Source organism: Cololabis saira, chromosome 16 (assembly GCF_033807715.1).
Source record: "Cololabis saira isolate AMF1-May2022 chromosome 16, fColSai1.1, whole genome shotgun sequence".
Classification (NCBI taxonomy): domain Eukaryota; kingdom Metazoa; phylum Chordata; class Actinopteri; order Beloniformes; family Belonidae; genus Cololabis; species Cololabis saira.
In genome coordinates this window covers 1,840,905-1,863,680 of record NC_084602.1, presented here as the reverse complement: position 1 = coordinate 1,863,680, position 22,776 = coordinate 1,840,905, and the positions used below count along the sequence as shown (strand labels likewise).

General features: G+C 44.7%; 1 protein-coding gene across 2 annotated transcripts in view; it reads left to right on the top strand.

Moving 5' to 3' along the window:
* The window catches only part of LOC133462256 (neuronal PAS domain-containing protein 3), a 331,973-nt gene that overhangs the window by 285,665 nt on the left and 23,532 nt on the right, over positions 1-22,776 (top strand). For both annotated transcript variants that reach the window (XR_009784244.1, XM_061743401.1), the window contains exons 8-9: positions 2,683-2,876; positions 17,697-17,803. Coding sequence is in view for 1 of the 2 variants with exons in the window: in XM_061743401.1 (XP_061599385.1) it covers positions 2,683-2,876; positions 17,697-17,803 (301 nt within the window). In the remaining variant the exon portion in view is untranslated. The remainder of the gene's footprint in view (positions 1-2,682; positions 2,877-17,696; positions 17,804-22,776) is intronic.

Here is a 22,776-nt window from a genome sequence, read left to right as displayed (position 1 = left end):
GTAAAGCCTATAGTTAGAGTAAACTCTAGTGTGTTAGAGTCAGTAGTCATAGCTGCAGCTATAGAACAAGACTATAATAGTTTGTCTCAAACATAGCTTCGTTGTAGATATGCTGCTATAGACCTACGCTGCAGGGGGGCACCAACATGATATACTGAGCTGTGCCCGTCACCTCTCCTTCTCTCATCTTCTTCTCTTCCTTTCTCATTTATCAATTAGAAGTGTCTCATAACCAGAGGTGGACAGAGTACTCAACCCCAGTACTTGAGTAAGAGTACAAATACTACTGGTCAAAATTTACTCCGTTACAAGTAAAAGTAGCTCAGTCAAAATATTACTTGAGTAAGAGTAGAAAAATACTTGCTTTTAAAGGTACTTAAGTATCCAAAAGTAAATGCTTTTAAATTTACTTTAAGTAAAAGTAAGAGTAAGAGTAAGAGTACATTTCTTATTTTCCACATCAGTAAATTACTATATTTTTTCTAAATTAATTTAAGGATCTTTTAACTCTTGTTTCTGAGAATTAACTCTTTGAAACCAGCTGCACTGATGTCTTGCTTTTAGAACCACAATGTTATATAAAACCTGCAGAAACACCAAAAACAAATCAAATGAATGGGATCATAAGAGGACAGCAGAGTTTATTAACAATCATGAACTGAAACCAAATGAACCTGCACCATCCAATTAAGTCTGGATCCCCCTCAAAGACCACTGCTTTACAAAAAACTGTGCCCTCGTTTTTTTACTCGGTCGAACTCAAACATTGAGTTAAGATACGGCCAAGGATTTTGTGAAAGTCCCTGCTCCGAGTCCGGCTCGTTATCAGACTCAGACGACTCAGCGGATTGTCTATCTTCTCCTGACGCAGGCGTAGCCATTGTTGCGGCTCTGTCTTGACAAACGCAGGCTACTTTGACGGTATCGTTTTGAGGAGGCTTGACGTATTTCCGCTTTACGTACATCCCAGTGGAGAGCGTGCACTGTGATAAGTCTCCTCCTTTGACAAAAAACAGCTTGTGTCCAATAGGATTTTAGGGAAGAAGAAAAAAGAGCAGACCTGAAAGTAACGAGTACTTTTCAGCCTTCCTAGAAATTTACTGGAGTAAAAGTAAAAATATTTGTCTTGGAAATGTATTCAAGTAAGAGTAATAAGTACCAAAGAAATCTAATACTCAAGTAAAGTACAAATCCTCTGGATATGTGCTTAAGTACAGTACTCAAGTAAATTTACTCCGTTACTGTCCACCACTGCTCATAACCATCATTGTTGTCCATTGTTCTTGTAGTTTGTTGTGCTGGTCTTCCCCAGGTCAGCATGCTGCTCTTGAAGCTCTGGCCTGGCCCAGAGCTTCAAGAGCTGCATGCTGACCTGCAGTCCCGCCCTCTAATCACCCCACTGCTTCTGACCACCTCAATGTCTGCTGTCTACATCTGCTTGTATAGTCGTCCCTGTGGTGCACTAACTGGCCATTGTGTCTGTGTCTCTCATTTCTCTGTTCTTCATTCTCTCTGTCTGTTTCTCTTTTCCTGCTCTGCCCAGCTGGCCTCCGGCAGGAGGGTCCCCCCTTATGATCCAGGTCCTGCTCAAGGTTTCTTCCCCCCTGAAGGGGAGTTTTTCTTGCCACTTGGCTTAAGGTTTTTCTCCCACTAGGGGAGATTTTTACCTGCCATTGTTTCTGTTATGTTTATGTAATAATTGCTTCGGGCGTCATGTTTTGAGTCTCTGGAAAGCACCTAGAGACAATTTATTTTTTAATAGACACTATATATATAAAATTTAATTGAATTGAATTAAATGTATTAACCCAGGTAAACGCAACGGTCATCTTTGTTTTCGTCGTCAAGTCAACATGTCAAATGTCATACACCGCTGTAAATGTCTTATGGCACCTCTGCAGACATTTTGGTGGGGTTCGGCCAAAAGAGCTGAGAGCAAAGCTAAGTTTGATTGACATTTGGTGGGTGTGTTTCCATCGACTTCTAAAGCAACAGGGCTGTGCCCTGCATAAAGAAAAACCAAAGACAAATGGGTCAAGTGACCTAATGTTCGTCCATTCTTATATAGAGTCTGTGGATAAAGTGTTTAAGCTAGAGTTAAAACAACACTTATGAACACGAACTGAACTAAGAGTAAATTATACAATGTAATTTGGTGTACAGTGAGGCCACAGCAACCAACATAGGTGAAAACCGCTTTTAACTTCAAGCACATGTGTTTATCCCCACGTGGGATCGATTCTGCTCGCTTTAAATCCAATTCAGTTTAAAATGATACATATATGTCTGATTGGCATATAAAGGGGACCAATAACAGCAGAATGGAGTATGGGGACATATATACGGTCCCTATGATCTAATAGGCCCATAGAGTTTTGAGTTGCAATCAGAGGAAAATAACTCTATAATGGTGATTGAACAATATAAATAGATGTCCGAATTGCATAATATGGGACCTTTAGCATAAAAGGTGATAATATCTGAAGGACAAAAAAAGTTGTTCTTTGAAAGACTGATTGGACTGTCAGTTTTAAGGTGCCCAAGGGAAAAAAAAATCTCTTTAGATCTCCAATACCAATAAGGCATTTTCAGCATGAAAAGCTGGGTCATCAAAATGTTTCTCCATCATCAGACCCTCCACCTTGCCCTCTGACTTAGATCTTTTGTGTTCTTCCCCTTCAGGTGATCCACATTACAGGGCGTCTGCGGATCAGGATGCCTCTGATGCACAGCCGCTCGGTGCCTATTCACATCATGGGGATGGTGGTGGTAGCTCATGCCCTCCCGCCACCCACAATCAATGAGGTTCGGATCGACTGTCAAATGTTTGTCACCAGAGTCAACATGGACCTCAGGATTGTCTACTGTGAAAACAGGTATAGGATGGAGACTGATGTTGATGAGTCATTTTATTAGATAAGATGTGCCAAAATATTTCTTGCTCTGTACAAACAAAACATCTGTCAATAAATAAATAAATAGAAAACTGAAAATATAGTGCGTATGAGTGAGAAATCCAAGAGGCAGTACATTGGACAAGCCTATAGAAGTATTCATTGACAATAAAGGCTTCCTATTTGATTCTCTTCATACCTGAAAACCTCTCAGCTGCTGCTATCACCCGGGTTGTTAGTGTTGTATAAATTTGTTCTCCAAAGAGCCACACTGAAAAATTAACAGACTTTACGATCTGCTCTGGTTACACACTTGGGAAAGGACCTCTGCATCATTGCCAACAAGTGGGTTGTTAGAAATGATGCAGTGCAATCACAAGGGGCTATAAGTAGATGCTTGAAAGAATGAGAAAGGAAGATAATGATGAATTTGATCTTCACAATACTGTTTCTGTGGTGCACTGTAATGTGAATGGATAGACATTACAAACCTGCGGATAAAGAATGGCTATTGAGGGCGAGCGTACCACCCTCTAGAAATTGGAGATTTAATACATCATTGCTTAAAGACCCTGACTTTATAGATTTTTTCAAAAAAGAATGGGACATATTCCTGCAAAATAACGATCAACCAGAAACATCAGCGAGTGTTCTATGGGAAGCAGGAAAAGCAGTAATGCGAGGTAAAATAATTTCCTTTTTTTCAAATAAGAAAAAGAAAGATAACTTAAAAACAAAGGAAGTTACATCAGGAGCAGGTTACGAATTTAGATTCACCGCTTTCAATAGGAGAACTCCATGAAGCTCTTCAGCATATGCCTAATAATAAAGCTCCGGGCCCAGATGGCTTTCCAGCCGAATTCTATAAGGAATTCTGGAGCATATTAGCACCAACATTTTATAAAATTATCTTAAATGTTAGGGAAAATAAAAGCTTACCCTTAAATATGAATTCTACTAATATTAGTCTTTTATTAAAACCGGATAAGGATCCTTTGCTCCCATCGAGCTACCGCCCAATATCATTGATAAATGTAGATCTTAAAATAATCAGCAAGGCTCTTACCAAACGTCTGAAAAGAATTACCCCTTTTATTATACTTACAGATCAATCAGGTTTCATTAAGGGTAGACATTCTTCTACTTACACTCGTACATTACTTAATATTATAGACCATTCGAGTATCGAGTAAAACAACACAATCAATCCATGCACATAAATGACAGTAGTTTGGCAAAATCATCAAAAAACCTTGCATCATATTTGGGGGGTCTGAGTATCAATAAACAGGACACTACTATTATATCGCTAGACGCAGAAAAAGCATTCGATCGGGTAAATTGAACATTTCTATTGGCAACTTTACAAAAATTTGGATTCTATTAACTGGTCTAAATCCACAGTTTTGTGCATTAACTGTAATTTCAGGAATACAGCCACTACTAAATTACAATCAGGGAACAATATATATTTAGGCATTAATATCTCCCCTAGGCTGTCAGAGTTAATAAAACTAAATTATGTTCAGCTTTTAAAGAAAATAGAACATGATCTTTCCAGATGGAACTCTCTTCCCATTTCAGTCAGGGAAGAATTGTCACCATCAAAATGATGGTTTTTACCAAAAATAAACTATTTTTTTTCGATGATACCATCCAAACCCCCTCCTTGGTTTAAATCATTGGACTCATATGTGTCAAAATTCTTGTGGAAGAATAAAACACCACGTATTAGCTTAAAGACATTACAAAAACCCAAAGAATGAGGAGGCTTAGAATTACCTAACTTCCAGTATTACTTCTTAGTTAATAAATTACAGTATATTTTAAAATAGTGTAAAAATCATTCTTTATATAGTCACTGGCTGAATTCAGAACAAGTGATTTGCAATGATCTGGAAATCTCAGATTTACCATTTATTAGTCAAAGCATTACACATCATAAATGTTTCAAAAGCATTAATATTAGCTCAACTCCTAAAGCCTGGTGGGAATTCCTTAAAGTAGCTAAAGTCTCACTTTTTCCACGTGACCGCACACCCATATGGAACAACCCAGATATCCTGAAAAATTATAAAAAGATGGTAAACTTTGTTCAATGGAGAGACCAAGGAATACGGTATCTACAGCATGTAATCATAGGTGGAAAGTTTGTACCTTTTAATACACTCACTGTTCAATATGGAATTAGCAGTAACACATTTTAGAACACCAACAACTTAAAGGAGCTTGAGGCTCCTTTTAAGAAATGAGACTCTCTAGCGTCACCCTTCACCACGACGGTCGTTGGGGGTACTGCAGCCAACAGTGAAGCCGGCACGGGAGAACGGGGAGAACGCACATGCAGCGTCATGTGACGTCACATCCGCAGCCCAGCGCGGGAAATTCAGGACCGAATTGCAGCACATTTTGCAGCACACAGCCTGTTCAAGGCAAAGGAGAGATACACTAGAGGGCTCATTCTTTTGGGTTTGGAACGCTTCATCTGACATTATTACTAGAAAACTTAAAATGTATACGGATTTTTTTCATAAATCTTGCCACAATCCGGCCTCAAGCTCCTTTAAGTCCATAATAAATAAAAAGTATAAACTGAACCAATTGGACCTACAACTTCCCGCTAAGATAACAGAATTATTGAACCTAAGCACCCCAAAGTTGCTATTGAAACTCTATAGGTTAGTTTCCAAAATAGACAACTCATTCTCTCTTCCGATTTCAAAATGGGAGACGGATCTCTCTCTCAACATCGACCAAATCTCTTGGTCACAAATATGTTGAAATACTTTCACTATGACTGAGAACCCAAATTTACAACTTATACAGTACAAAGTTCTTCATAGAATACATTATACAGCACAAAGGATGTTCCAGATGGGCTTTGTCACCTCTAACATCTGCTCACAGTGCACAGAGAACACCCCTGATAATTATATGCATGTGTGAGGGACCAGAGCGGCAAACTGGACCCGGATGATGATGAGGTGTAAAGAAGACCCCGCAGAGCGTGTATTGCCAAAACAAAAGGCTTTTTATTTTCTCCAAAAATCACAGATATACAGGCAAACTCCGAATTCCAAAATCTGGCACATCCACTCAGCGCCACGAGGGCTGAATGCGGCTTCTTTATATACAGCACAGGTGCCAACTTAATTGGGGCAAACCATTACTTGAGGGGGGACACCAACCACATAACTGTCCCCAACTGCTGTAACCTCACCAAAAATATAATATAATCATCATTAATAAATATACTTTAAACACTTTATATAATATCTACATATCTAATACAATTTAATATAATTATTAGTACAAACATAAATATACCAAAAAATAATCACCCCTGGGCAACCATGGGCTATGCACACCCGGGCCCCGTCTCAATAAAGCCCGCCCCTGCAGCGGCGCGCGCTTCCGCTGCGGAGCAGGGGGAGACGTGTAGGTGAGTGTGTGAGTGTGTGCGTGTATGCGAGTATCTGAATGTTTGAGAGTCCGTATGCTATATAAGCGTTGTCAGCTGTGGATGGGTGAAAATGAGACAAGTAGTGGGTACCTCACTACCCGCCAGGATGAAAGTGTGGAGAGAACTTTTACATGTGAGTTGTAGGTGTGGTGAAAGTGAGTCGGAGCGCTCCGCGCTCCCGACGCCGGCACGTGCCACACACATTTACAGTCCAGTGAGAAGGGGAGGGATTGCTCACGTTCTCACATTTCCCTCCTCCTCTGGAGTCTCGCCAACAGGGTGGCGAGACAAGAAGTCTGCCACAGTGTTCTGCGTGCCTGCCCGGTACTGCACCGTAAAGCGGTACGGCTGCAGTGCCAAGAACCAGCGGGTGACACGGGCGTTGGAGTCTTTCATGCGGCCCAACCACTGCAAGGCGCGGTGGTCGGTCTCCAAAGAAAAGTCACTTCCAAGCAGGTAATATTTTAAAGTGTCCAGTGCCCACTTCACGGCCAGGCACTCCAGCTCAACCGCTGCGTACCTGGTCTCCCGGGCAAACAGTTTGCGGCTTATATAAGCCACCGGCTTCTGGTCCTCTCCCTCACCCTGGAGCAGCACAGCCCCAAGACCAACGCCAGACGCATCGGTCTGGACTGTGAAGTGCTGTCCAAAATCAGGGCTCTGGAGGACCGGGTCTTTGCAGAGCGTCCCCTTCAGGTCCAGGAACGCCCGTTCCTGCTCCTCTCCCCACTGAACCTGGGAGGAGCCTGACTTCCTGGTCAAGTCTGACAATGGGGCTGCTCGATGGGCGAAGTTCGGCACAAACCGGCGGTACCAGCCCACCAGTCCCAGGAATGACCGGATGTCCTTCTTGGTCCGGGGCCTTGGGCAGTCCAGCACCGCCTGCACCTTGTCCTTTTGTGGCCGGATTACACCCCGGCCCAGCACATGGCCAAGGTACTGCACCTCCTCCTTTGCCAGGGCGCACTTCTGCGGGTGGACGGTCAGTCCCGCCTGCTGTATGCGCCTCAACACCTCACCCAGATGACATAGGTGGTCCTCCCAGGTGTTGCTGTACACCACCACATCATCCAGGTAGGCAGCAGCAAAAGAGTCCGTACCAGCCAATACAATGTCCATGAGTCTTTGGAAACTGGCTGGTGCCCCCTGCAGACCAAAGGGCATCACCAAAAACTGAAACAGTCCATGAGGGGTCCGGAAGGCTGTGCAAGGTCTGGCCTCCTTGGTTAGAGGCACCTGCCAGTACCCCTTACACAAGTCCAGTGTAGTAATATATGATGCCTTCCCAAGGCGCTCGATCAAGTCCTCCAGCCTGGGCATGGGGTAAGCATCAAAATGCGACTGGGCATTCACCCGCCGAAAGTCAATGCAGAAGCGCATGGTGCCGTCCTTCTTGGGCACCAGCACCACAGGGTTGCTCCACTCACTGGAGGACCTCTCAATCACCCCCAAGGCCAACATCTCCTCCACCTCTGTCCTGAGGGATGAAAGGAGACGTTCCGGCACCCGGTACATCCGCTGCCTTACCGGGGTAGTGTCTTTGAGAGGGATGGAATGCTCCACCACCGTGGTGAAGCCTGGCCTCTCTTGGAATAGGCCAGCAGGGATAATGGCTTCCAGCTCCCCCTGCTGGGTGTAGGACAGATGAGACAGGTCAAGGGTGCCTGACTGCTGGCCGGTGGGGAAGAACTGCTCGGGACACTCCTCCTCCTCTGCCACAGCCTGGACCCGAAGCTGCAACCCTGGCCGCCTCTCATGCCACTCTTTTAACAGGTTGACATGGAAGGTCTGCCTCGGCTTTCTCCTCCCAGGAAGGTCGATCTCGTAGGTTGCTGGACCCATCTTCCGCACCACCTCGTAGGGCCCCTGCCACCTGGCGAGGAGCTTGTTCTCTGTGGTGGGAAGAAGAAGAAGAACCTTCTGACCTGGGTGAAGGGTCCTCTGCCGGGCCGCCTTGTCGTACCACGACCTCTGTTGTGTCTGGGCCAGCTCCAGGTTCGTCCGCACCATCTCCGTCATCTCCTCCATCTTGTCCCTCATCTTCAGGACGTGGGCCAGAATGCTGCGGGTCTTGAGTGTCCCGGGTCCCTCCCAGGTTTCTCTCAGGACGTCCAAGGGACCTCGAACCTGTCTGCCATAGAGAAGCTCAAAGGGTGAAAAGCCCGTAGAGGCCTGGGGGACCTCACGGTAGGCAAAAAGCAAAAAGGGCAACCAGCGATCCCAGTCCTTCCCGTTGCTTGCCACAAACTTTCTCAACATGCCCTTCAAAGTCTGATTGTACCTCTCCACCAGGCCATCGGTCTGAGGGTGGTATGGAGTGGTCCTAATGCCCTTTATGCCCAACAAACCATATACCTGCTGCATAGTCTTGGAGAGGAACGCAGTGCCCTGGTCTGTGAGGACCTCCTGTGGGATTCCCACCCTAGAGAACAACTGTAACAAGGCCTGCGCAATGGGACGCGCAGATATTTTGCGCAGAGGAAAGGCCTCTGGGTAGCGAGTTGCATAGTCACATATTACCAAGATGTACCGGTAACCAGTTTGCGTTCTCTCCAGGGGGCCCACAATGTCCATGGCTATGCGAGAAAAGGGCACCTCAATGACCGGAAGTGGCTGAAGAGGGTAAGAGCTTGTCTTCCTCTTACTCGTTAGCTGACATTCTGGGCATGATTTGCAGTAGTTCAGGACATCACCATAGAGGCCTGGCCAATAGAACCTGGCTGCAACTCTCTCATGGCTCTTGGTGTTGCTTAGGTGTCCCGCCCACGGTATTTTGTGACCCATAGCTAGAACCTGTTCCCTGAGGTGTTTGGGCACCACTAGCTGCTCGGCCCTGCCCTCTCCTGGCTCATGATATAACAGTCCATCTCTCAAACTGTAGCTTTCCCCAGACAGAGTAGGAGAGACTCCTGTCTGGACACTATCAATGTGGGTAACCCTTGCAAAAGCTTTCTGAAGAGTGGGGTCTTCCTTCTGCAGCTGCGCAAAATTGTGGGGAACTTCCCCCCACATATCTGACTGTGTGAGTGGTAACTCCTCACTTCTCTCTACCGTCCCCACAAGCTTTTCCCGCCTGCACTGCATGCGGGACTTCCTAGCCCTCGGGCTGATGGGAGCGGAGTTGTCCTCATTAGCAAATGGCAACTCGGCTAGGTCATTGGACTCAGGCTCACCAGTGACTGCTTCAGGGACCTGTGCTCGGTTCTGGGACCTAGTCACGACCATGCTGACCGGCTGGCTTGTTTGTACCAGCTCGGGTAGGACCAGAATATCTTGGCCAATGACCATCGAATGGCTCAGTCCCTTAACCACCCCCACCGTGATCTGATAAGTCTGGCCTCCGACCTCTAGGTAGACTTCAGCTACAGGGTACTCATGTTCATCACCATTCACACACAAAACCCTCAGTTTCCCACCCGGTATAAAGTCTCTCTTCTCCACTAGATGGGGCTGCACTAGAGTCTGTGTGCTTCCAGTGTCCAGTAGAGCAATGGCACTCTTCCCATTAACTAGGACTGGTGCAGTCTGTAACCTCTCCACAAGGCCTGTATCCCCCTCTCCTGGTCGTGGGATACAGCAATGGCTGGAGTGCATGGGCTTTCTGTTGGGACACTCAGGCCTAATGTGGCCCTCCTGATGGCAGTGGTAACATACCACAGACCCACTAGATTTCTGACCTGGGGCATCTCTGGGCTTCACTGGTGTAGGTGAACTTCGGGCAGGCTGTCTACTGGGCTCCCTAGGCTTTGGACCACTCCCATAACCAGACCCCTCAGACCTACCTTGAGCTGCAGGTCTTGGCTGGGCCTCCATCCTGAAGGTCCTGTGTCCACGCCGAGCCGCCATGAAACTTTCCACCAGTTCTGCTGCCCGCTGACCATCCTGGGGATCGTGCTCCTTCACCCAGACTCTGATGTCGGGGGTCAGAGTACGAAGAAACTGCTCCATGATGAGGATCTCGGAGATCTCGCCGACCGTCTTGGTTGCTGGCCGGATCCACTTGTTGAGGAGATCCTTGAGGCGTGTGTACAGCTCCCGGGGCGTCTCTCCAGGCCTGATGTCTGGCTCCCGGAACCTCCTCCGGTACACCTCCTCATTGATGGCGAATTTCTTCAGGATTGCCTCTTTCACGCGATCATAATCCATCGCATCATTTGGGTCCATAGCAACATAAGCACTACGCGCTTTGCCAGACAGATAGGGCACCAGTAACACCGCCCACTCCTGTCTTGGCCAGCGGTATGCTGTAGCCAACCTCTCAAATGTGGTAAGGTATTGTTCGATATCATCCCCCTCCTCAAACCTGGGGATCGCAGCCCTGGACCAGGTCACTGGTGCCACTGGTGCAGGTGCCATGGCCGCCGGTGCTGCTGCTGCAGGATCGGGAGCCACCGGGAATGCTGCCACAGCTGGTGATGCTGGAACTGGTGCTGCTGCTGCTGCTGCTGCTGGTGGATTGGGAGCCACAAGAGGTGCTGCGGGAGCTGCTGCTGCTGCTGCTGGATCGGGAGCCACGAGAGGTGCTGCCAGGACTGGTGCTGCTGGGGGGCCCCCCAGTTGAAGCCCGGGCGGTGGTAGAGGTGGACGCCTGCGATCAGCATCGACGTCATCCCGGAGCTGGTTAAGCTGGTTCTGGACGCCGCTCCAACGCTGCTCCTGCTTCCGTGCCTCCCTCTCCTGGGCTTGGAGGGTCTTGACCAGGAGCTGGTGCAAGGTAGCCAAATCGCACCCCTCCGGCTGGTCTCCGCCCGATGCCTGGGCCCCAGCCTCGCTGTCTGATGACACCTCCCCCTCCTGCTCCGCTTCCTCTCGGGTCAGCCTGGGGCGTTCCATCCTTCCCCAGACTCGGCCAAACCCACGGCCTCGCTTCCCACCTCTTCTCTCCAGTTTTCCAGGTGGCGCCAAAGATCCCACTCCTGACACCAAATGTGAGGGACCAGAGCGGCAAACTGGACCCGGATGATGATGAGGTGTAAAGAAGACCCCGCAGAGCGTGTATTGCCAAAACAAAAGGCTTTTTATTTTCTCCAAAAATCACAGATATACAGGCAAACTCCGAATTCCAAAATCTGGCACATCCACTCAGCGCCACGAGGGCTGAATGCGGCTTCTTTATATACAGCACAGGTGCCAACTTAATTGGGGCAAACCATTACTTGAGGGGGGACACCAACCACATAACTGTCCCCGACTGCTGTAACCTCACCAAAAATATAATATAATCATCATTAATAAATATACTTTAAACACTTTATATAATATCTACATATCTAATACAATTTAATATAATTATTAGTACAAACATAAATATACCAAAAAATAATCACCCCTGGGCAACCATGGGCTATGCACACCCGGGCCCCGTCTCAATAAAGCCCGCCCCTGCAGCGGCGCGCGCTTCCGCTGCGGAGCAGGGGGAGACGTGTAGGTGAGTGTGTGAGTGTGTGCGTGTATGCGAGTATCTGAATGTTTGAGAGTCCGTATGCTATATAAGCGTTGTCAGCTGTGGATGGGTGAAAATGAGACAAGTAGTGGGTACCTCACTACCCGCCAGGATGAAAGTGTGGAGAGAACTTTTACATGTGAGTTGTAGGTGTGGTGAAAGTGAGTCGGAGCGCTCCGCGCTCCCGACGCCGGCACGTGCCACACACATTTACAGTCCAGTGAGAAGGGGAGGGATTGCTCACGTTCTCACAGCATGCTTTATGGTTTTGTACACCGGTACGGAGGTTCTGGACGGAGGTTTGTGAGGATTTATCCACATGGATCAACTACAGAATTCCAGTGTGCCCCACGATATGCATACTAGGTCACTTGGAAGATATTCACATGGAACCTAACTTGGCTCATTATCATCTGAGACTTTTAGAAATGTAGTTGTGTTCAAATCACATCCATAGTAAATATGGGGACTGCATATTGGCATATGTTTTACGGCATTCAGAGTATAAAACTGTGACTTAATCTATAATCACTTAATCAACTGAAAGGCAGAAAAGCAGACACTTACTTAGGTGTATCTAGTTCACTGCAGACAGCTGCAAGGGCTCCTTCACCTTGTTCTTTTGTTATTCACACTATTCTTTCTACTGCTGAGAACAGTGAATTCCACCTTGTTGCAACAGGCCTTACGAGTTGGAGTTTGCAATTACTTCACATGCGATGGTTGATCTTGAACTTTTGCTCCACAGGCTAGAGCATTTGGCAAATGTGGACCTTGACACACGCTTATACAATGGGTTGACCTCTGCTTTTGAAGCATCAACTGTGGACACTAAATTGAGGAGGTGGCAGGCGCAGCGATGGTGCTTGGGCAGCTGGTATTCCAAGTAGTCATCTTTGTCCAACAGGGCTCCGGTATCAACAAATTCAACACCCTCAATGCTTTCCTCTTCTTCATCGTCATCATTTTGGCCACCATCATGCTCTTCTCCATCACCCTCTCCTACCGGTTCAGATTTATTGTTCTCTTCAGTCTGCCAATAAACTCTGAAGGCTTTCAGGAAGTTTGATCCGTTGTCAGACTGGATTACTGTAATGTGTTGTTAGCAGGATGTCCAAGTAATTTGCTGAATAGGCTCCAGCTGATCCAGAATGCAGCAGCACGAGTACTGACAGGAATCAGCAGGAGAGACCACGTCTCTCCAGTGTTAGCGTCGCTCCATTGGCTACCTGTAAAATTCAGAATCCAATTTAAAATTGTATTACTTGCATATAAAGCCCAAAACGGCTTAGCTCTGCATTATTTACAAGATTTGATAGTGCCTTATGTTCCTGGCAGAGCTCTCCGCTCCCAGAGTGCAGGTTTACTCGTAGTTCCTAGAGTATCTAAATGTAGATTTGGAGGGCGGGCGTTCTGCTATCAGGCACCATTACTTTGGAACCAACTTCCAATCTGGGTTAAGGAGGCTGACACCACCTCCACCTTTAAAACTAAACTTAAAACCTTTCTGTTTAGTAAAGCCTATAGTTAGTGTTTAGTAAACCTTTACTTGGTGTTGGTAAATCTTTAGGTAGTGTAAACTCTAGTGTGTTAGAGTCAGTAGTCATAGTTGCAGCTATAGAACAAGACTATAATAGTTAGTCTCAAATATAGCTTTGTGGTGGATATGCTGCTATAGGCTTATGTTGCAGGGGGGCACCGACATGATCCGCTGGGCGGTGCCTCTTACCCTTCTTCTCCTCTCCTTTTCCCTTCCTGTCTTCCCCATTACCATTTTTATTTATTATAAATATCTCATAGCTATCATTTTTGTCCATCGTTCCTGTAGTTTCTTGTGCCGGCCCCCCTTTTTTCTCTTTTGTGCATGTTTGCAGGCCGGAGCCTCGGTAGCTGCGTTCCGGCCTGCGGTCCCGCCCCCCCCCCCCAATCCCCGGTCATCCTATTGCTGCTTCCACCTGCCTACGTGGATGTCTGCTGTGTGCTGCTGACACACACCCCCGACGCCCCCCCCCCCCCGCTCTGATCAACCTGTTGCTGGTTTCGCCTGCCTGCGCCCCCCCCCCCCCCCCCCCCCCTCTGGTCATCCCGCTGCTGCTTCCACATGACTGCTGTGTGCTACTGACGTCCCCGACTCTCCCAGTCTGGCCTTCGGCAGGAGGGTCCCCCCTTATGAGCCTGGTCCTGCTCAAGGTTTCTTCCCTCCTAAAGGGGAGTTTTTCCTTGCCACTGTTTATGTAATAATTGCTCGGGGGTTTATGTTTATGTTTATGTTCATGTTCTGGATCTCTGGAAAGCATCTAGAGACAACATCTGTTGTATTAGACGCTATATAAATAAAATTGAATTGAAATTGTCAGTGGTAGTGCGAACGATCTTCTCTCTGATGTTGTATTCTGTGTGAATATCATTAAGGGCACCAGCCAGAGCAGAAAATGTATGTGACCCTTTAATGTGTTTGCATGCCAGGGCAGCACAGGACCTCTGCATGGTCTGGGGGTTAAACCAGTGTGCAGTGACACCAATGAAACCGCGACGGTATGAACTCAATTTCACTAAGGGCAGCTTTCAGGTTTGTTTTCATTTCAGCAGAGGCCTTTGTGATTTTGTATTGTATTGCGTGTCATGACATTCGTATTTGGCAAAAGATGTTGCACAAGATCAATGAAGCCCTGTTGCTGAACGATGTGTGATGGGTGCAAGCCTTGGACAACAAATTTGAGGACTGCTTTATCCACACTTGCCTGCGACACTCTTTGAGTCTCCCACAGCTTGGTTTGTTTGGAGGGTGGGGCCAAAGAACCTTCAGTTGATGACTTCCTTTTGAGGGCTGCTGAAGTATGCTGCGTGCACCTCTTTAGATGAGTGGGGTGTTTTTTCTGTGGAGAAAATGAATGCACAGGCAAAGATTGAGATTCATAATATTTCTCTCAAACCACAAGCTCAGACATCTGGGACTTCTGCTGTGTTAAATGTCATGTGTGAAGTTCATGAATGAAGGTCAGACTACAAGTTAGGGTGCACTGTTTCACTGATCTATGAAATTATGTTGAGCAGACCAGAATATTGCCACTTAAAGCTGTTTTAGGAATTAGGATTACAAACAGCTGGCATAGCTAAAAAGTGGCATTATTGATGAGATAGTCCGACTTTAATTCATTTTAAACTGTATTTGGCTGATAGGTACTAGTTGGGTCTATTACCTCTTTACAAAGACCATATAACGCTAGTCTGCCCCATCTTTCATACCCTCTAGTATAGCTCTGCTAAATAAATTATAGATAAATTATTAATTTCATAATTTTCCACTAGGTTTGGTGTGAAGCACTTTGGGAACAAGGATTCTACTAGGTCATGTCATAATTGTCTTCACTGTATTGTACTGTATTGCACTATATTGTTTTATGTCGGTTCTAGAGTCATGGAAAAAATTATTAGACCACCCTTTTTTCTTCAATTTCTTGTTCATTTTAATGCCTGGTACCACTAAAGTGTATCATGTGACTAAAACAGAAAAGCACTGTTTTTGGCAGTACAGTGCCATAGCTATGGATGTAAAAACTTAAGTGATTTAGGTTATTATCAAGAAAACCATGGAAAATGGCTATATATCAGCTCTTAAATAAAACTCTTATGAGCTATTTTTGTGGTTATCATTATGTTTGTCCAAACAAATGTACCTTTAGTTGTACCAGGCATTAAAATGAACAAGAATAGGAGTGGTCTAAGGGTGGTCTAATCATTTTTTCCATGACTGTATGTATTCTGACTGCCACAGATGCAAAAAGAATTTCCAAAAGGACAATAAATTGAAACTAACTAACTAACACAGGCGCGCGCACTCATACACAGACAGGACCATGCCTATCCTTAACGTTACATGCTTTATCAACCAGCTGCAGATTATAGCTTTGCACAATTAACTTAAAAATATTGCATATAGCAATAATATAAGCTCAGATAACCTTTGGCTAAAAGTCGAATTTCAAATCTCACGAGCCCACCAAACGTACTTGCAAAGTTGATGGCATGTCTTGGCATGTAGCTAGTTAATTAGGTAATTTAACATTACCTCCGCATAGCAAACACTGCAAATTTACAATTCGTAGGCCTACATCACTAGGTTAACGTTACTACAATATTTTGCCCATAATAACCCACTGATAATAAGACATTTTAGTTTAATCTTAACTCAATATACATCCTCAAATTAGACGGCGAGTTTTTGAAAGCCATTAGCTCGTGGTACTTTGGTGCGCAGAGCTTGCAGCGCATTCTAAAGGAGTTGTTTTTGCATCCAACCATTTGGAACAATTCTTCCAGGTACGGCCAGGGATGTACAAGAGTTGGTTGGTTTTCCTGGGCCTGGCTCCTGCTGGAGCGCAACGTGATTTGTGTCATGTGCAAGTGCAACGGATCGCGTACAAACCAATAGGGTGTCGGAATGGTAATATGTTTATACTTCTCATCCAACCACAACCAAATTCACTCAATCCGGATGGCGCAATTTAACTGGATAGTTTTTTTTAGAGGCCGACATGAAATAGAGTAACGAGGCTGTTTTTAAAATGTAAGGAGTAAAAAGTACAGGTAATTGCGTGAAAATGTAAGGAGTAAAAGTAAAAAGTTGTCTGAAAAATAATTACTCCAGTGAAGTATAGATAACCAAAATTTCTACTTAAGTAAGGTAACAAAGTATTTGTACTTCCACAAGCCCATCTCTGTCATGGGGAAGTCAAGTACTCACATTAAAATTGACCTTAAACAAGTTTACAAAAACAAACCAAGTAAACAAATAGAGCTTTACTAAAATTGACTATGGACAAAATAACACGTCAACACTTCCCAGTGACTCCAACAACTTTGTGAACGTAGCATCCATGTGTTCAAACCTTGGCTTCAACACGCCCCTTTGTTGCTGGCCACCAAACTTAAAAACGTCTGGACCTTTATGATTGACCACGGTTTGCCTTTGCAGGTTGGAATGGGTCAATGGTGGCACTGACAATCTTTGACAATCCATAAAGCACAGTCGTATTGTGCATCACAATGATGGTGCATGTGTGGTGACCAATCAGTATGCTGCAGTGTTATTATGTTTCCTATTCAGTCTTGCTTAGCTCACTTGGGACATGGACAAAGGTGATACTTAACTGACAAGAGGCCAAAAAGATTGTTTGTGAAAATGATGGTGTACAAGTGTAAATAGAAGGTGCTGTGCCATCCCAGACTGAGGTTCCAAAAGAATTCCTGAATTCCATAAATCACTGTAACATTTAGAAGAGTAATGGCCGTGTGGTGTGGTTGTGTTGGCAACACAGGAAAACACACAACGGGCACACAAGCCTTTGGAATCTGCAAGGGGGAAACAAACAAATAGAAATGGGAACAGGCAGAGACACCACCAGCAACCATTCCATATCTCTAAAACTAAATCAAGACTAGGCTACTGCGATTATCTGTACCCAAAATTGTAGGGTTAGTATGTAGGTAAGTGAGCAGGGGTGTATATCTGTGTAATTGTGTGTATGCAAAGTGAAAACAAGCCTTTACCTGAACTGCAACAAGAGTGAAGGAGCCAGGCGAGACCATACCTCGGTCCGGCTATCAGTCCCTCCCATGGTCCCCCCGGACCAGGCCGAATACGGGAAACATGGGTGGAGGAAGACCTCACTCATGCCCCCTGTGATGAGTGTGTGTGGGTGTGACTAATGCGGTTAAAACAGGGAGGGGCGAGGTCAGGTCACCATGTGACTATACCAGTAGCCACATTTGACTGTGTCCCCCCCTCCAAAGACCCTATGTGCAAGTGATCTTGTGATTTGTACATCTGTTGAGTGCAGAGATGTCTAAGATGTTATTAACATTTTCATATTGTAACTTTTTCATTGTATTTCAGGATCAGTGACTACATGGACCTTTCTCCGGTGGACATTGTGGGGAAGAAGTGTTACCAGTTCATTCATGCTGAAGATGTAGAGGGGATCAGAAAGAGTCATCTGGACTGTGAGTTTCTGTTGTATACTCTACGTTGACTGGGCAATTAAGTCTTTGTGAGTAGTACATTTTCCTTAGAAATTGCATTTGACAATGGGTTTTAGCTGCAGGACCAACCATGTATTTCAGTGTTTCTCAATCTTGATCCTCAAGACTCACTACCCTGCATGTATTCAATATTTCTCAGCTCCAACACACCTAGCTCAAACTATTGGATGGTTAGCAGACTTGTGCAGGTCTCACAGTAAACAACAACAATGAATAAAGTAAAAACATCAATAGAGAATACTTTAAGCAGTGGTGCATAATGATTTGCAAAAAAAAAAATTGCTCTGGAATCTTCTCCCAGATGGATGCAAAATCAGACCGTGGCATAGGCAATCTGCAAGGTTGTCCGCATTTCTGTAGGTCCTCAGCAACCTGATCTCACAAAAATCAGTGAAATGCCCACGACCTCTCACCACTATTTTCCGTGGTACCAACACGGACAGTGGTATAATTCCGTGTGGGCACCACGGATATTGTACCATGCAAAGTCAAGGGGATCCGTGGTCGTGATATATACACGGATTATGACATTATTATTATTTATATATTATTCTTTGTTATAGTGGCTAAAGTATGCGTTTTTGTCGCGCAAGGTACTGTTTGTTACTGTTAGTTTGTAAAAGCATGTTTTTAACGCTGTTTTAGCAGTGTTTTAATGAGGTTTTAATGGGAGCCCCACCGATATAGTACTATGCAAAGTCAATGGGAGGCGTGGTCGTGATATATACATGGATTATGACATTATTATTATCTATATATTATTCTTTGTTATAGTGGCTAAAGTATGCGTTTTTGTCGCGCAAGGTACTGTTTTTTACTGTCCGTTTGTAAAAGCACGTTTTTAATGCTGTTTTAGCAGTGTTTTAATGAGGTTTTAATGGGAGCACCACGGATATAGTACTATGCGAAGTCAATGGGAGGCGTGGTCGTGATATATACACGGATTATGACATTATTATTATTTATATATTATTCTTTATTATAGTGGCTAAATTATGGGTTTTTGTCGCGCAAGGTACTGTTTGTTACTGTCAGTTTGTAAAAGCATGTTTTTAACGCTGTTTTAGCAGTGTTTTATTGAGGTTTTAATCGGAGCACCACAGATATAGTACTATGCGAAGTCAATGGGATCCGTCACCCGATTTGACTGCTGTCATACCATTGAATGAAGGACAAAACCATAATAATCATCCCATAGATATGGGCCAGTAGGGCCCTACTCTACCTACTAGTAGGCGCAGGAGGCTGTTATCGCCCCTTTCTATGGCTAACCCCATGTTATTAATGCTTGCTATGGAGCTCACACCTCATTATCGCCCTTTTCTATGGCTAACCCCATGTTATTAATGCTCAGTAGGCACAGAAGTTTTTTTATGAAGCTCACATCTCACCTCCCTTTATTATGTATTTAGCTAGAATTTTAAAACCTGAACAATAGAATTCAACGTAAAATGCCGGATCTTGTCCATTATAAACAATATGTTTTGGAACATAGCGTAACGACCACAGATAGATAAGGCCTTGCCCGCCTGGGCAACACATCAGCATTTGGCCGACTTGTTAGTGCAGTTGACTGTGGTCTGGGAGACTGTGGTTCGAGACATGCTCTGGGCACGACTTGTTCGCCACAGTATTTTCCTCATTGTGTTATGGTTTTCTTTTAATATCTTTAACATTTCTAAACACAAAGACACGAAAGTGTCCTTCATAATTCAAAAATACAATAGGTTCATGTTAAGGACATCCTTTTTAATTAGTTCTCCTTCGATTATGACAAGTTATTAATGCTTAGGGTGTAGAAACTTATAGGTCTGAGAGCCTCCTGACTAATGGTATGGGGCCTATTTTGTGTCTTTTTTTGCATAGTTCAACGCTTTGAGCTAGGAGGCTGAAATTCTAGACTCTGTATCAGGAGGTGACTCTCATCCACTGTGCCAAGTTTCAGATCTGTGTGACCTTCGGAAGTGTCAAAGGTCACCGCATGTGTTGCGTTTCGGCCCTGCAAAGCCTATTTGGTGTCTTTTTTTGCACAGTTCACTAACGCTTTGAGCTAGGAGGCTGCAATTCTAGACTCTGTATCAGGACGTGACTCTCATCCACTGTGCCGAGTTTCAGATCTGTGTGACCTTCGGAAGTGTCAAAGGTCACCGCGTGTGTTGCGTTTCGGCCCTGCAAAGCCTATTTCGTGTTTTAATTTATTAGTAACAGTAAAAAACAGTACCTTGCGCGACAAAAACGCATAATTTAGCCACTATAACAAAGAATAATATATAAATAATAATAATGTCATAATCCGTGTATATATCACGACCACGGATCCCGGAATTATACCACTTTCCGTGTTGGTACCACGGAAAATAGTGGTGAGAGGTCGTGGGCATTTCACGGATTTTTGTGAGATTCGGTTGGTCCTCAGCATAAATAGAGTTCAGCTCACAAAAACATGACAAATTAAAGCTGCAAGCAGTGATGAACGGGCCCATCGCACGTGCAATTTTCACCAATAAAGGTCAAGGACTCAAAACTAAGTCCGATGACACCACCCATGACTCTTTATGTCAAACCATTCAAAAGTTATTGCAGAAAATAGGTACTATCAAATATCGACCAATCAGATGAAGGGGGGGCGCGCTATTTGGCGTCTATCATCGCCACGGTAACTCTTTTGACTGAGAAAAGTAATGCCCATTGTCGCAGGATCGAGATGCACATTTTGATGTATAACACCTGGGTGTACGTTACGGTTCGGGCGAAGAAACGACCGAAGAAATGGCATAAATTGCGCCAAAATTACACGATTAATTGAAAATGGCCGACTTCCTGTTCGGTTTTGGCCATGGTGCCAAATGACTTTTCTTTAAGTTGCAACATTATACAGGTGTGTACCGATTTTCGTGCATGTACGTCAAACCGTATTGCGTATTGACAAAAATAAACCAAAAGCGCTGCAGAGCAGGATTAACAAAAAACACAAGAGCAAGAATCCCAAACCATGACAGGACACAAGCGGGGTGGAAACAGTACAGACCAGCACGGAGCAAGGGAAAGACAGGACTAGATATACACAGAAGGGTTAACGAGACACAGTTGCAGACGATCAGGGCAGATGGAAACAAGGGAAGTCAAAACAAAATTGAAACACAAAGACACAGGTTTCACAATAAAACAGGAGTTGACCAAACCCTGACATCATGAGGTGATCCGTTCATTTTAATTTATTAGGTAGAAAAATGTCTAAAGTGTGGTTTATACTTCTGCATTGAAATAAAGACATACTGTAATACATCATAACGTCTGCCCTTGAGAAATGTTGCTACATGTTGGGTTGGCGCAGACCACAACAGTTGTGATTGGACCATTAATTATTTCCCTCAACGACTACTTATTTGTCATTTTCAGCCCTAATAGAGAGATAGATTGATGCAATGTCTATAAATATTACCATTGCACAACATTTATCCACCTCAGATACACAATGCTTCACTTGCACAGTTGCCATGTCTGAGCTACACAAAGGGACTCAGCACTCTTGGGTACAGTACAGCAGAAGGGAACCCATACATCACCTAATGCTTATTGAGATAATTGTAGAGCAAAAGACAAGCATAATAACAAACCAATAATATAGGTCATACATGCAGCGGCGCAACTACGTACTTTCTGAGGGGTATGCAGACAGGATCAGAGTTGGGTAACACTGGGGCATTTCCTCTGGAGTCATAAGTAGTTTTTTAAGTTTCTTAATGTTTAAATATTCCCTAATAAAAAATGCTTTTAGGGATCACATGATATACCCCTCATCACCAGGGCCTTCAAGTGAAGTTTGCCAAACTCACCCTAACCATAATTTAGGCAAGGCAAGTTTATCTGTATAGCAGATTTCAGCAACAAGGCAATTTAAGGTGTAGTTACATAATTAATTGATTGATTTAAAGAAACTGAGGGTTTCAGCATTCCTGCAGTTTTCTGGAAGTTTGTTCCAGATCTGTGGAGCATAAACTGAATGCTGCTTCCCTATGTTTGGTTCTGATTCTGGGGAAACAGAGCAGACCTGAACCAGGAGCCCTAAAAGTTCTGGATGAAAATTTACAACTGTTTTATAACCAATCAGAGCAGAAAACTGTGGTTACCTTCTAGAAAACAGTGCACAGTGCACACACTTGAATAGAAGCGTCAAGTATATATTGAATACCAGTAAAATGTTCAATGTTCAAGGTTCACTTTATTATCATTCCAAAAGTCCAAGTACAAGTGGAATGACATTTAGTTGCCACTGGCTCGAAGCAAGCAATAAAAAGAATTAAAACACTAAAAACTCTAAATACTAAAAGATAAGGACACTAGGCTAAAAACTAAAATGCTGTGTGCAGTACTGTAGACAGTCATTGTCAAGGGTAGACAGGGAACTGGTTCTGTTTATTTAAAAGTCTTATGAAGTGGGGGAAAAAACTGTCATGGTGCCTGGTTGTTCTGCACCTGTCGCTCAGAAACCTTCTTCCTGAGGGTCAGGAAGGTGAACCTTCAATGGTCAGGATGGGTGGGATCCGCCAGGATTTTGTTTGCCCTTGATAGGCAACGACTGTGTGCGATGACCTCGATGGATGTGAGGGAAGTGCCGGTGACTTTGGCTGCAGCAGCCACCACTCTCTGCAGGGCTTTTCGATCGGCTGCCGTACAGCTTTCATGCCAGATAGAGATGCAGTTGGTCAGTATGCTCTCGATCGTGCCTCTATAGAAGGTGGTGAGGATGGGCGGTGGTAGGTGTGCTCTCCTCAGCCGACGTAGGAAGAGCAGCCTCTGGTTGGCTTTCTTTGACAGTGAGGCTGTATGTGTGGACCAAGACAAGTCACTGGAAATGTGAACCCCCAGATACGTTGTACACTGGGCGATCTCCACAGCAGCTCCACCTATGAGGAGAGGGGTATGTGTAGGCT